Source organism: Ictalurus furcatus, chromosome 15 (assembly GCF_023375685.1).
Source record: "Ictalurus furcatus strain D&B chromosome 15, Billie_1.0, whole genome shotgun sequence".
Lineage (NCBI taxonomy): Eukaryota > Metazoa > Chordata > Actinopteri > Siluriformes > Ictaluridae > Ictalurus > Ictalurus furcatus.
The window spans coordinates 19,562,082-19,575,749 of NC_071269.1; the positions used below are offsets into that span (position 1 = coordinate 19,562,082).

Here is a 13,668-nt window from a genome sequence, read left to right on the forward strand (position 1 = left end):
ATCTAGTTCATTCATATTAGAAGTATTCCCCTTGGAACCCTTGATATATCTTATCATTTTTAAACTTCAAGTCATCATAAACTACATCAAAATTGAAATGTGGAAAAAGTGTATAGTGAAAAGAGAAATAAATATAACATTACCTGATATACATTAAAAATGCTACATCCTAAGCAGCCTTCACAGTAGTTCCGGCCGCAAGGATTTATATTAATGTGCGTTGTAATATGTTATGATTTCTATAGTAACAGCTTGCACAGACACTTGTATGGCCATGGAGACCGATTTTTAGAACTGTAAACATTGATATGGTGAAATTTTCCATGAGGAGACTTTTATTTAACATCTTTGGAAGGAGTCTCCAGTGTCAATGTTTTGTATCACAAATTTTTCCTTCATGGGCCATCCTTCTGTCGTGGACACAACATTAAACATAACTATAATTTATTTATTTATTTTTTAAAACTTGATAGCTTTGGAAAATTGCTGTGGTATAAGAGGGATAAAACAATTCCGTACATGCTGTTATTGTAAACAAATCAACTTTGTGGCCACACCACCCTGTCACTGATTGATTCTTTTCCTATAACAGCAGACCCAGTCTTGCTTAAAATTTGCTAATCAGTCCATACAGGATTTCGTGGAGTTGTTTTTTTTTTTTTTGTGATTGTTGCAGCCAAAAATGCTTGATATGGCTGCAGCTTTTTTCAAAATTTGCAGTGCAACTTGCAGAGGTTTTTGTCCTTTTTTTTCTTTTTGTTTTTTTTTCTGAAAACTACTTGAATTGGCAAACTTGCATTGCTTTCTCAGTGAGGTTTTTTGGTAAATGAGGCATTTTAGCTATACACACGTGAATCGAAGAGGGCTTTGACTAAATGCGCGTTGTGATGACGTCACAAGGATGCGTCTTGGCCCTAATCTGTGGAAAATCTGCGGTAATTTACAAAAATTACAAGCTCCTTTATTGAGAATATTGCGGCACTCGCTTGATTTTTGCATTCATTTTTTCAATTGCAAAATCTCAAATTCCTGGAGGGACTGGCTTATGGTCACCAAAAAAATATCAAAGTAATTATCATAGAGTATCAGTGAGCCTGTCTGCTGCTACCTGTGTCATTTCAGCTGTAGAGATTAAAGGAGGTCATGCGTTAAAATGAGTCCTGGACAGATACCACCAGGCAGCCATAAGCTTGAGGATTACATGCACGTCATGTACGTGCTCAGTCAAAGTAGGTCTGCTCTGCTCAATCAAAAACATACTATATATGACATGACTTCATTCACACACACTGTATCTCACAGTTTAGTAATGATGCACACACTTACTCCCTGACAGCTGTCGACTTTCACCCCATTACCATCTGTCTAATGGTGTAACACCAGCTAACACTCCAGAGTGCTGTGGCTGTCAGACTGCACCTTATCAGCATTTTGTTTAAGCACTGTGAGCCTTTCTCACCCTCTGGCGCAGAATAATAGAGGCGTCTGGCATAAACATGATGTTATACCATGGTCTAACAGGAGCACCTCTCAAGAGTATTAGCAGGTGTGTCACTGCTGTGTTAAATGACCTCGGTCTAAGGCTTGAATGTACACATCTCAATGCCATGTTTATGTAGAATTCAGTGACATGCTCACTTTAATGTGCTTGGAGCGTCTTGAAATCTTCTGCAAATAGCAGCGGATCCAGAGATTATGGATCAACAGTTATCTGAACTTTAAATATGTTTTTTATCAGGTAATAAAATATGGCATTTATAATTTTGTCCAAAAACAGAGCTTCTCTCAGGTGTGCTGAGAGAAGCTCTGTAACCTCTCCAGGGCAGTGGCTGTTAAAGACTGCAATCGGAAACCCTGGCGTGTGTCTCTGGAGCCTCTGAATCCTTTAAGGTTTTGGATTGAGCATGTGATATTGAACCACAGAGAAGGTTAGGACACGAGCTGATATTGTAGCTCACTTGAGGGAAAAAAAAAAAGAGGATGAATTCTAGGCAAACTTTTCATGGAAATATTTAGCAGTACCGGCATCTCAGGTTTCTTACACTCTTAGGGTTCCTTAAAGGTATTTTAGATTGTTAATCATTCTTATCTTAATAACAGTGTTGTATTTGGAGCGCTCTTTGATCAGGAAACCTACTGTTCTAGAGTTTACACAGAACCCTCCAGTGCTCCCTTATAGGGACAAACTGAATTAAACTGAGCGTTAAGGGTTATAGATTAAACTTTTATGAAGGGTTCTTTTGAAGGTCAAGGGTTCGTGTTCAATAAAGTGGTTTTCTCTGATTGAAAAACCCTCTGTTTTAGTGTCCTTTATAGAACCTTTCAAAGGTTGGCTCTTGTGTGCAAACCAAAGAACCCTTAAAGGTCAACTTTTCTCCTTCCAAGAGTGTAGTGAAGGACTGGTTGTTACTTGACTCTGAACTTCCGTTATGTCTGTTCATGAAGATATTCTTATGTTCTTTAACACTGTAGCAATCAAACTCAAGGAAAATGGTTATTCAAGGGTTCTTGGGATGGTTAATGGTTCTAGCCTTGTGAAAGGTTATATTTGAAATGGTTCCAAGTAGAACATTTAAAGTTTATTTAGGGACAAACTGACAAATCTTTAAGACTGCTAGATGGAACCTTTTGGTTTTTAAGAGTGTAGATTAGATTACCAGGACCACGTGTTAAAGTTTAGTGGCATTATGGGAGAAAAGGCAAGGCTACTGTGAGATTTTATTATTTTGACTAGCTGATGTATTACAGATACAATACACAGTTTTGTGTTTGAGCCATTTATTTTATAGACAGGCCTCTGAACCACTGGAGTCCCTAAGCTATATAGGTCAAAAGTTTAGAAACACTCATTCTTTATTATTTTTTTTTCTCCACATTTTAGAATAGTAATAAAGTCATCAAAACTCAGGAATAATGCAAATGGAACTATGGGAATTATGTTGTGATAGAAAAAATCCAAAATAAATAAAATATAATTTGGTATTTTAACCTAGAATTTCCAGAAATGTATTCTTGGCATTTTCTCAACCGATTTCTTGAGGATACCCCCTGAGATGCTTTTTAAACAGTATTAAAGGAGTTCCCACCTACGCTGGACACTTATTGGCTGCTTTTTTGGAATATTTCGTTCCAAGTCATCCGTTAAAAAAAAAAAAGTAAATAAAATGTTAGTTTTATACTGAAAGAAATGAATATGTTGGCACAATTATATTTTTGTCTACAACACCGATTTCAAACATTTAATCATACACCTTCAGATCAAAAGGTTTTTAAGATCATGAGAAACATTTCAGTCGAGTGTCTCCACTCGTGTGTGTGTGTATGTGTAATAAGTGTGTATTGGCTCAGGGGCCTGAAAAGAAAAAAGTTCTGTTCACAGTTTTGATCATTTAAAGTTAAACCATGTATGGCTGTTGTTGTTGTTTTTTTATTTTTATTTATAAAGATATGAAACATTTTCTTGTTGGGATATTCAGATACATGCTGACAAATTCAGATAGCAAAAATGGTTAAAAAGTCCATCTCTAAGTGATTACTACCATGCATGTATGTTTGAACTGCAAAACACATCAGGTTTGCTTGTGGAACATGTTGCAGAACCTTATAAGCAACAGTATCATTGCAATACAGAAACCACAAATTAAGACATATTCGTGGTGTGCACAGGTTTGACACATTTCCTTTTTTTTTCTATTCACACATCCCTCTCTAAATGTTTACAAGAGATGTTTGCATATTAGCGCCATTATATAATGCATTTGTGGCATATTGTAGCCAGAGCAGAGTTAGAATGCATTAATAAATGCAGACTTTAGAGCAGAAATCCTGACCCCTTTCCTATCTCTTGTGCAGGACGTTTTACCGATTTGAGGTTGTGTGGGATAGCTCGCTGCACAACTCTCTCCTGCTCAACCGTGTGACTCCCTGTGGAGAGAAGATTTATATGACCCTGTCTGCATACCTGGAGGTTAGCTTAATGCACTCACCATGCACATGAAGCTATGCTATTCACTACAGCACTACAATCTTCTCGCACACTGCATAAATGTGCATAATTCCGGTTTATGATTAAATCTGGATGAAGTAATCGTAACTCAGTAAGAGTTATGGAGTGACCTACACATGCATGTGTTTTCTTCTTCTAGCTTGACCACTGCATCCAGCCTGCCATCATCACCAAAGACATCTGCATGGTGTTCTACTCCAGAGATGCTAAGATCTCACCTCCACGCTCTCTGAGGAGCCTGTTTGGCAGCGGCTATTCGAAATCCCCTGACTGGTGAGCTCCTTCTAGTTGTAGATCTCATCATCCAGAGCCACACTGCCTGGCCAAAAAAAAAAAAAAAAAATGGAGAAGGCTTTACGGAGTGGTTCAACTCTCCCGTCCTCAATACAAGATCTCGGCCAAAAATGGAAATAAATGTTGACACTGACATTGCTTAAGGTTGTTGAAACAATGCCGTGACGAATGTGCACCATAATCGAAGCTAAAGGCGCTGCAACAAAATATTAGTGTGTGCAACTTTTTTTTTTTTGGCCAGGCAGTGTAATTTTAAAAACTTGTCCAAACAGGAACAATGGTACTGGAAGTTTCCATTTTGGTAATGATGGTTTTTCTAAGTATCATTATTTCTGTCTTGAGCAGGTACCAAAAACCATCCAACTGGAATTTGTAGAAATGATCGGTGGAAAAAACATTTTCGTGTCTTCTGATGCCGAAAGTTCTGGCAATGTGTACAACGGAAAATGGCCTTTATAGATATCATTTCATTATAGTTGTTGAAACCTATACCAGATTCATTTGGACTGACAATCGATCTAGACCACCGAACTAGGAGCGAGTGATCTTCTAGTGGTGTTTGGATGGTTGATGGTTCTAGCATCCTAAAGAGATTATACTTGGAGCCTTTTTTTAAAGAATGCAGTATTGCGTATATGTGTTTTTGTGTCTTGTGAGTGCTCTAATGCTCAAAGTGCGTCGTATATATTAACCACCCTAAACTCAAACTCTGTGCTCTGATATTCTGCTTACAGCAATAGAGTGACCGGGATCTATGAGCTTAGCCTGTGCAAGATGGCCGACACAGGAAGCCCAGGTAGGTTGTCTTCTTCTGACCTCTTTTGTAGTTCCCAGTTAAGTCCATTTTGCTATGAATGGAAATTATATAATCCAGGTTAGAATTATAAACATGCACATTATGTGTGTGCGTGTGCAGGCATGCAGCGGCGAAGACGGAAAGTCCTGGACACATCAGTGGCGTACGTGCGTGGAGAGGAGAACCTGGCTGGGTGGAGGCCCAGAGGAGACAGTCTGATCCTCGAGCACCAGTGGGAGCTTGAGAAACTGGAACAGCTGCACGAGGTGAGACACATGTTTAAATTAGGCAGAATTAAATTATGCACTGTGTATGCAAAACAGTTGTTTTTAACCCAGGGTGCGGTCCAGAAGATTATCTATTGTAAATGCTCACTTGAAAATGATGGTCTGAGCTTTTATGTAAGAAAACTTGACTAAGAACCATGTGGACAACAGCTGTTTGCGATCAGAACAGGATATCATGAAACACAACTGGTTTAATTGGTCATCTTACTTCCTGTTTTACAATGGCAGAGAAAGAGATGTTGTGCGATGGAGCAAAGAGCACAAATCATAACACGGAGCAGCTTTGACTAAAAGCCTTCACCAGAAGTAATGTTCATTTAAAACATCTTCTATTTTGCACATGTGTGCATAGCAATTAATCCACATTTCAGGAATGAAAACAAACAATGACCGACCCCCCTCAAATGAGCCCAAAATTGGTCCTAGGTACTAACTGATGTGCTAAAACCTGCTAAGATGTTGTCCGCTACAGTTCTAAAAGCAGAACGTAAAATATATTTTTTATGTTCTGGTGGCAAGCCTTACCATCAGCTATGATGGCTAAATTCTAACCTCCATATATACTTTGTGTGTGTGTGTGTGTGTGTGTGTGTGTGTGTGTGTGTGTGTGTGTGTTCAGGTGGAGAAAACACGTCACCTCCTGCTGCTGCGGGAGAAACTGGGAGAGTCGGTTCCTCAGAAGTCTCTGAGTGAGTCTGTCTCTTCAAGCTTGAGCAGCGGCACCCTGAGCACCTCGACCAGCATCTCCTCACAGATCTCCTCCACCACCTTCGAGAGCGCCATCACTCCCAGCGAGAGCAGTGGATATGACTCAACCGACATTGAGAGCCTGGTGGACCGTGAGAAGGAGTTGGCCACTAAGGTAACATATAAGCTGATTTAGACATGTCCTCATTATATTTCCTGTCATTTAATAAGAGCATGAATTGAATAAACTGTTCAGTTTATACTACTATTTTCTTCCTTTCAGTGCCTCCGCCTTTTGACTCACACTTTTAACAGTGACTATAACCAGATGTGCAACAGCGTTAGCGCTTGCCAGGTACAATGGATTGTTTGAAGGAATGCCTTAGAAGCAGGTGACTCAGAGTGGTACATCCTAAGGTTAATTTTCTGTCTTCCTCATTATTAGCTGTCTGATATCTCACCCATGGGCCGAGATCCATCAGTCACCAGTCTCAGCAGTGCCACCCTTACCCCGTCCTCTACCTGCCCCTCCCTGGCAGACTCCCGCTGTGGTTCAGAGCAGAAGTGAGTTCATGACATGCTTCTCATGTTTTTCTGATGGTTTTGCTGATAAAACTATTGAGGTTGCTCATAAAGGTCATAAACTCGGTGGATTTTTTTTCAGGACTCCTGAGCCTAACTCCCGCGCCACCAGCCCCTCATACTCGGACTATGAGAACTTCCCCATTGTGCCCAGCATGGAGACATCATACCTGGCTCGCGCTGGCAAACATGAGTTCCTCAATCTGGTGCCCGATATTGAGGAGATGAGGCCTGGGTTAGTCCTCACTTCATCAGCTAGATAAGGCAAACTGGTAGAACTGTGTGCAGATCAGTGCTGCTGAAAATTGATTTTGCCCTGTTGTGATGTTAGTCATGTTGGTGAAGAGTCTAGCAGGATGTTCTAGTTTTCTATACAGCACTTCTGTAGCGAATGTTTGATTATTGTGCACAATAAGTTTAGCCATGCTTCTCTGTACTAAGAAAACTTGACTTGAACTGGAATTCTAATGGCAGCCTTTGTGAAAATTTATTAAAGTAATATTTGTACAATGCAAGTATGAATTCCTAGATCAGAGGTATTTGTAAAGGAATTGGTCTTGTATGTGGTAGTCACGCAATACACATATACAGCAGAGCTTATGCTGATAAAACACTAAGTTTTCCTATAATATATGAATGTGTTTTATGAGCTTCTGGTTGTTCATAGAGTTAAAAAAAAGCCTCCCTTTTCTGTTTTTCTTTTTTGTAGATCTGTGGTGTCTAAGAAGGGATTCCTGAGCTTCATGGAGCCACGCTCGAACTCGTGGGTGAAGCACTTTGTGGTAGTACGCCGCCCGTACGTCTTCATCTACAACAGCGAAAAGGACCCAGTGGAACGAGGTGTCCTGAACCTGTCCACTGCTCAGGTGGAGTACAGCGAGGATCAGCAGGCCATGCTCAAGGTAAACACTAATCCACTACTCACCTCTGGGCAACACATAAAATGTGTCAAAAGATGACATGAATTGATTAAACACTTGTTAATATTTCTCTCTTAGACTCCCAACACATTTGCTGTGTGCACTAAGCACAGAGGGATTCTGCTCCAGGCCAACAATGATAAAGACATGAACGACTGGCTGTATGCTTTTAACCCGCTGCTAGCAGGAACAATAAGGTACCTCTTTGCAAAGCAGTTCTCAAGATAAAAATATCTGAAAGTATTAAATTGTCCTTAAGGCTCCCCCTTGTAATGTATGTTATTATTATAGAGCGGCGTCATTTTGTACCGGAACCCGGAAGTTAGCATCACACTGGTTCCCTCGACAAAAATCCAATAGGATTTTCCCATAGGCTTTTGGATTATTGCACAAAATAAGCTCTGTGATCGATAAAAGTTTGCAATACTAACACGTTTTGTCCATCAGGATGATTTTCAGAAGTGAACACAACTTTTATGGAGTTTGAAGCCTAAATACAATCTCCAGAAATAAAAAGTATGCTATTTAAACGAACTACACAACAGTCGCTCGACTTCAACTATCTGCATTCGGCGGTGCTAGACATTTAAGCTTTCATTTTCAAAAACCCAGTATGTGCATGCGCGTGCATGTGTTTATAGAATTGACGCTCAGCTCTATTTAACCCCTACCCCTTATATCCTTTTCAGGTCCAAACTGGCGAGAAGACGCTCCGCTTTGCTGAAGGACTAAACAAGCTTCTCATTTTGAAGAGATCGTGCTCTGTTTCTTCTCCCTAGCCTTCGAGTGTTAACACTTATTAAAACTTTGTGATTCTTGATGGTTTTCTCTTGTATGTAGACCTGTGGCTTAAGTCTCCTCTCCAGCAAATGAACTCTTGAGTTTCTGAACACCCACTCCTCCCCCCCCCCTCCTCTCTCCCTCTTTCTCTCTCTCCTAACCTCTCGCTATTTTGTTCGTTTGGATCCTTTTCTGTCTTTTAAGTTTTCGTTCTCTGCCATAGCGGAACCTTCTTCTAGTAGCATGTCGTAATAGTCTGTTTGTGTGTGCACGATTCTCCCGAGCAGTTTCTCTTCTCTATTTGAGTTATTACTCGTCTGTAACGATCGTCTTTATCAGTGTTATCTGTTGAGTCAGGTACGTTTTCTCCCGCATGGCCACAGCAGCAGTCCTCAGGATATCAGCAGTTTGCTTAACAAAAGCCTCACAGAGTACCACTGAACATAGATCAAATACACTTATATCACTATCTGAAAAGAAATACTTCACTCATAGAGAATAATAGCTCAGTAGTTTTTACACTAGTGAGTAGATGTCCCAACACTGGAAGAGGGGGACGGGGATGTATAAGGGCAGAGGCGTGAATTTGAAGTGCGTATGGCTAAATCTGGGACCAGTCAGCATTTATTATGAGTATTACTGTGGACCTGGATGAAGAATGTGGACAGATTTCGATTCTGTGGTCCATTAGGCAGTGCTCCAGCACTGTGCATTTGCTTAGCATTCGTTTAATTCTATGTAGTAAAGGGATAACACATGCCCATTTGTAAAGGTGCATTACTATGTAGCACTAGAGGATGATGGATGAAAGAGAACACTATTTCCCTGACATTTATGCAGTTCATCTGCACAGCATTTACTTCAGATCTAAATCTTTCAATCTTGATATTTAAAATAACAGAACAGAACAAAGTGATTAGACGAGACAAATGAGATGAAGGTCATTTGTAAATACTTTAAAGGATTCCTGCACTTTCATGCTAGTCATTCTGAAACAAGAGACATTCCTTTTGTGCTGTTGTCCACGTGATCTTTTATTTATTGCGAGATCGCAGCAGTTATTTTAGCCAGGCGGATTTGATAGCCACTGGACTGCGGTACTGATATTGGAGCTTTGTTGAATGATACGTTGGTGGTGAACCAGCCGCTTAGCTCACCATCAGAAAACCATGAAGCCTCCATGACCATGTTGAACCTGAACCTATGAATTTAACAATGTTAACTAATTACTGATTATTGTACTCATTATCTTAACTTATTATTTCTAATGCTGCTTGTTTTGTATCTCATTAACTTAAATTTGAATTCAAAAATGAAGCAGGTTGTTGTAAGGGCTTTTTTGGGGTTTCTTTTTTTTTTTCTATTTTTTTTTATCCAACTGATAGTTTTGCACATTGACACAAACACAAGTGGACCACTGAAGTAGATTTTTGGTTCATCACTCTTTGAAGGATGAATTATTTTGCAGTGTAACACACAGAAATGGGATCGAATATATGCTCATGCTTTTTCATTTCTCATGAAAAGATTTGCTCTGTTAATGTTTGATGCAGTTAGTTTGGGATTAGCGATCGAGTAGTCTTTCAGTCTTTGCCTTGCGTTAATGCTGGACGGTTTTGACAAGGAGATATACGTGACTTGGCACACGGAAATCCTCTGGCCAGCCAACCAGCAGGCTATGTGCTTCACATAATCTCTAAAGCTAATGCAGAATTTCAGCTTAGTGTAAGGCCTGGCTTTCCAATGAAGCAAAGTCATGACTCTCATTCATCTTTAGATAACAAAGCGAAATGGCCGAGATGGTTCTGTTCTGAGGTCGGCCAACCCGAGAAACAGAAATAACAAAAGGATGAGAAAAGACTTCTGTTTAAAATGTTGTGTGCACACATGTTTATTTCATATGACATTTGTAAGGGGAAAGGGTTTTGCCATGCCACCATTTCATCATCATTTCAATATTGTAGGAACATGTGATGGAATGAATTGCAAGAGCATGTGAGCAAGTTGCACAAGTCTTGACAGAGCAAAGAGTTTCACTGTTAAGAGACATTATAACTGTATAGCTATTTGTTTGTTTTTGGTTGCAGTGTATATATTCATTTGCAGTTCTTTGCACATTTAACAGGTGATAACTAACAGATCAAATAAAGCCTGAAGTGGATTTCTGGTGTTTACTCAAATATGAACAAGATAGCATAAGATCAGATCGAATTATGTAGTGTGTTACAGTTGGAAGTGGATTTTGAATGTACCTCTGTGATGTCAATGGCAAATATTCACTAACTGCATTGGGTGTAAGAACAAAAGGGAAAACGTCCTTTTTTTTTTTTTTTTTTTTAACTGCCAGCTTGAGTAACTGTAGTGTTTCCTGTTGCTTTCATTTGGTTGTGCCACTCCTACAAACCCAGTCTGAGTTCAGGTGTGTACTTCTGAGTTCAGGTGTGTTATGATGATGCGGGGAGGGATACTGTTTAGATTTATTTTCTAATATCAGGGACTATATTTTTAGAGGTATTCCAGAATGAATCATTACACATGCATATACCGTTTAATCTTTGTTTCTCAGTCATTGTATTGCATTTTCCCATGCTGCCTTCGGAACCACTCTGGCATACACTCCCTCTCAGAGGCGTCCTTTTAGTAAACTTCCCACTCATTTTGTTGAAAGATAACAAGCTAAACCAATGCTTTAACACTGTACATTATTTGTCAGATTGGCTTCATTTTCATACTTATTTTGTAAATATTACATGTTGTATGGAGCTTGAATTAAAATGTAAATATGTCTCCTGTATTTGTAATACTTATAATCTATTCGCTGTATAGCCTAGATGTGTAATGCAGATATCTTAATTCTGTGTATGGTAATCTTGCACCATTGATCTGTTTAGTGAATGAGGTAACAATAAAGTCCATCCAGTGCATTAGCAGAGGAAACTTCACCTGTGTCTTTCGTTTAAAGTTTCGGTAATCAAAGAGATACCTGAATGTACATGATCATTTCGCTTGTTATCTTACATCACCTTCATTGTAGTAGTCGACTGTTCGTCTTCTCCGTATTTAAAGCAAATCTGGTTCATGACTTAGCATCTAACCGTTTTAAGCAACAGCCATACACAGGCTACAAATTAAATTTCCAAACTTCAATGCTGTAGGCCACACTATTAATGATGAAAGTAAAAAAAATTGGTGTAATAAACATGTAAAATATATAAATATATGCATCGTTTTACATTATTTACCAACCCTTAAAATGTACTCATGTGGACCAACTCGTGGCACAACTGAAATCATTGATTCTGAAACTGAGAGTGTGCAGCATGGAAGCTTGTTAGGAGGTAATAATGGATGGAGGATGCATTGTCAACAGCAGTGTCAAAGCCCCTGTCCCAAATGGCGCACTTCATGTGGACTTGCGGTCTCGTGGCCTTCAGTTGATGATGTGCTCGTGAAGTCTACGAGTCCGTCGTGTGTACTGTTTGTGACTTTAGCGCTTTTTAAGGTTCTCATGAGTACCCCCTTTGTGACCTCGATGCGGTATTCATCGAAGACAACACAACAGAGAAGAGGAGTTTTAAGTGCAAGTTTTTGTTTTTATAATTAACAATGATTTACAATGTAATTGAACTGTAGCTCTAGCTTTTAATAATATTTCATTATATAGTTTGGACATAAAAAATTGGAAATTATAGTCGATTAAAATGGAATGGAACTTCAGGCTATGACAATTGTCGATGATTATCTGATAAAAACAATGCTGATACCTCTGCATAGCAAGCCATCTGGCTAGCGCCACAGTGGAAACAACAACCGGCAACATCTTCCTCTTCCCGGCATCACGAAGTCGAGCGCCTTAGTGCCCCATAAGTCTGCATTAGCCGTCGTCACCAAAGTGTGGACTCAGAGGAGGACCACAAGGGCAGAGTGTGCCATTTGGGACAGGGCCTGAGAGATATTTCCATCTTGTTAAATGCCAGCCTCAATAGAGTCTGGAAACAAGGTACATAATGAAAACAGGCAACTGTTCAAGTGTACTGTTTCATGAAAATGTTCATGTCCTTTTGCTCTGTCCTTTATGGAATGACGTAGATGCATAGGAGCAGGGGCATGCTATAACAAACAAGCTCTGTGTCTGAAAGTGTCCTACCGCAAAGTCTTATAAACTGGTTATTTCTGCATTCCCAGCCTACCTCTTAATCCAACATGTCTACCTATTGATAATGCACAGTGTAAAAGGTATTATTTACAGTGGCATACACAAAAATCTTTCTCAGGAATTCTTTGTTAACAATTTTGGATTTCTAAAGTGGTTCAACATGGAACCATTTGGCAAAAGCAAATGCTCTGTTCCCCAGAGGACAGAGTGTATAGACTACTAAATAAGGACTAAAATCAGTTTCTGTGTCAAGTTCACTTTATTGTCATATGTTTCCAGAACACAAAGTATATAGGAAAGGGGGACATAGTGGCTTAGTGGTTAGGGGTTCGATTCTGCCCTGTATGTGCAGCGTTTGCATGTTCTCCCTGTGCTTCGGGGGTTTCCTTCAGGTACATTCTATGGTCAGATGAAACCAAAATAGAGCTTTTTTGCAATAAACATCTGTGGTGATTTTGATGCCCACAGAGAGGTAGCCATATGGAAAAGTACCTCATGCCCATGGTTAAATATGGTTGATGGTGGATCTTTAATGTTCTGTTTTTCTGCCAGAGGACCTGGACATTTTGTTAGGATACATGGCATCATGGACTCTATCAAATATCTACAGATATTAAATGAAACCCTGACTGTCTCTGCCAGAAAGCTTAAAATGGGTCATGGTTGGATCTTCCAGCAGGACAATGATCCAAAACATACATCAAAATCAACACAAAAATGGTTTACTGAACACAAAATCAAGGTCCTGCCTTGGCCATCATAGTCCACTGACATGAAACCCATAGAAAACCTGTGTGGTGAACTGAAGAGGAGAGTCCACCAGCACCTTGAAATGTGAAGGATCTGGAGAGATTATGTATGGAGGAATGGTCTCAGATCCCTTGCCATGTATTCTCCAACCTCATCAGGCATTATAGGAGAAGACTCAGAGCTATTATTTTAGCAAAGGGAGGTAGCACAAAGTATTGATAAAAAAGGGTGCCAATAATTGTTGCACACCTACATTAAACAAAGATTTTTTTTAAATAAACCTTGTGTTTGTTTGCAATTGTTTGATATCCATGAGAGCAGAGTATTTTTGTGCATTTTTTTTTAAACACGATCAAAAGATTAAACAATATCAACAAATTTTCACAGCCTTCTGTGCTCGTATGTACCAA

At 39.5% G+C, this 13,668-nt stretch overlaps 1 protein-coding gene across 6 annotated transcripts in view; it reads left to right on the forward strand.

Annotated features, from left to right (window-relative positions):
* kif1b (kinesin family member 1B) overlaps positions 1 to 11,138 on the forward strand; it is an 87,363-nt gene extending 76,225 nt beyond the window's left edge. For all 6 annotated transcript variants that reach the window (XM_053644079.1, XM_053644081.1, XM_053644080.1 and 3 more), the window contains 11 exons: positions 3,853 to 3,967; positions 4,146 to 4,279; positions 5,035 to 5,096; positions 5,217 to 5,362; positions 6,003 to 6,245; positions 6,354 to 6,425; positions 6,516 to 6,634; positions 6,735 to 6,887; positions 7,362 to 7,554; positions 7,651 to 7,769; positions 8,262 to 11,138. In XM_053644079.1, the coding sequence (XP_053500054.1) occupies positions 3,853 to 3,967; positions 4,146 to 4,279; positions 5,035 to 5,096; positions 5,217 to 5,362; positions 6,003 to 6,245; positions 6,354 to 6,425; positions 6,516 to 6,634; positions 6,735 to 6,887; positions 7,362 to 7,554; positions 7,651 to 7,769; positions 8,262 to 8,304 (1,399 nt within the window). In that variant the 3' untranslated portion in view covers positions 8,305 to 11,138. The remainder of the gene's footprint in view (positions 1 to 3,852; positions 3,968 to 4,145; positions 4,280 to 5,034; positions 5,097 to 5,216; positions 5,363 to 6,002; positions 6,246 to 6,353; positions 6,426 to 6,515; positions 6,635 to 6,734; positions 6,888 to 7,361; positions 7,555 to 7,650; positions 7,770 to 8,261) is intronic.
* Positions 11,139 to 13,668: the final 2,530 nt, after the last annotated feature.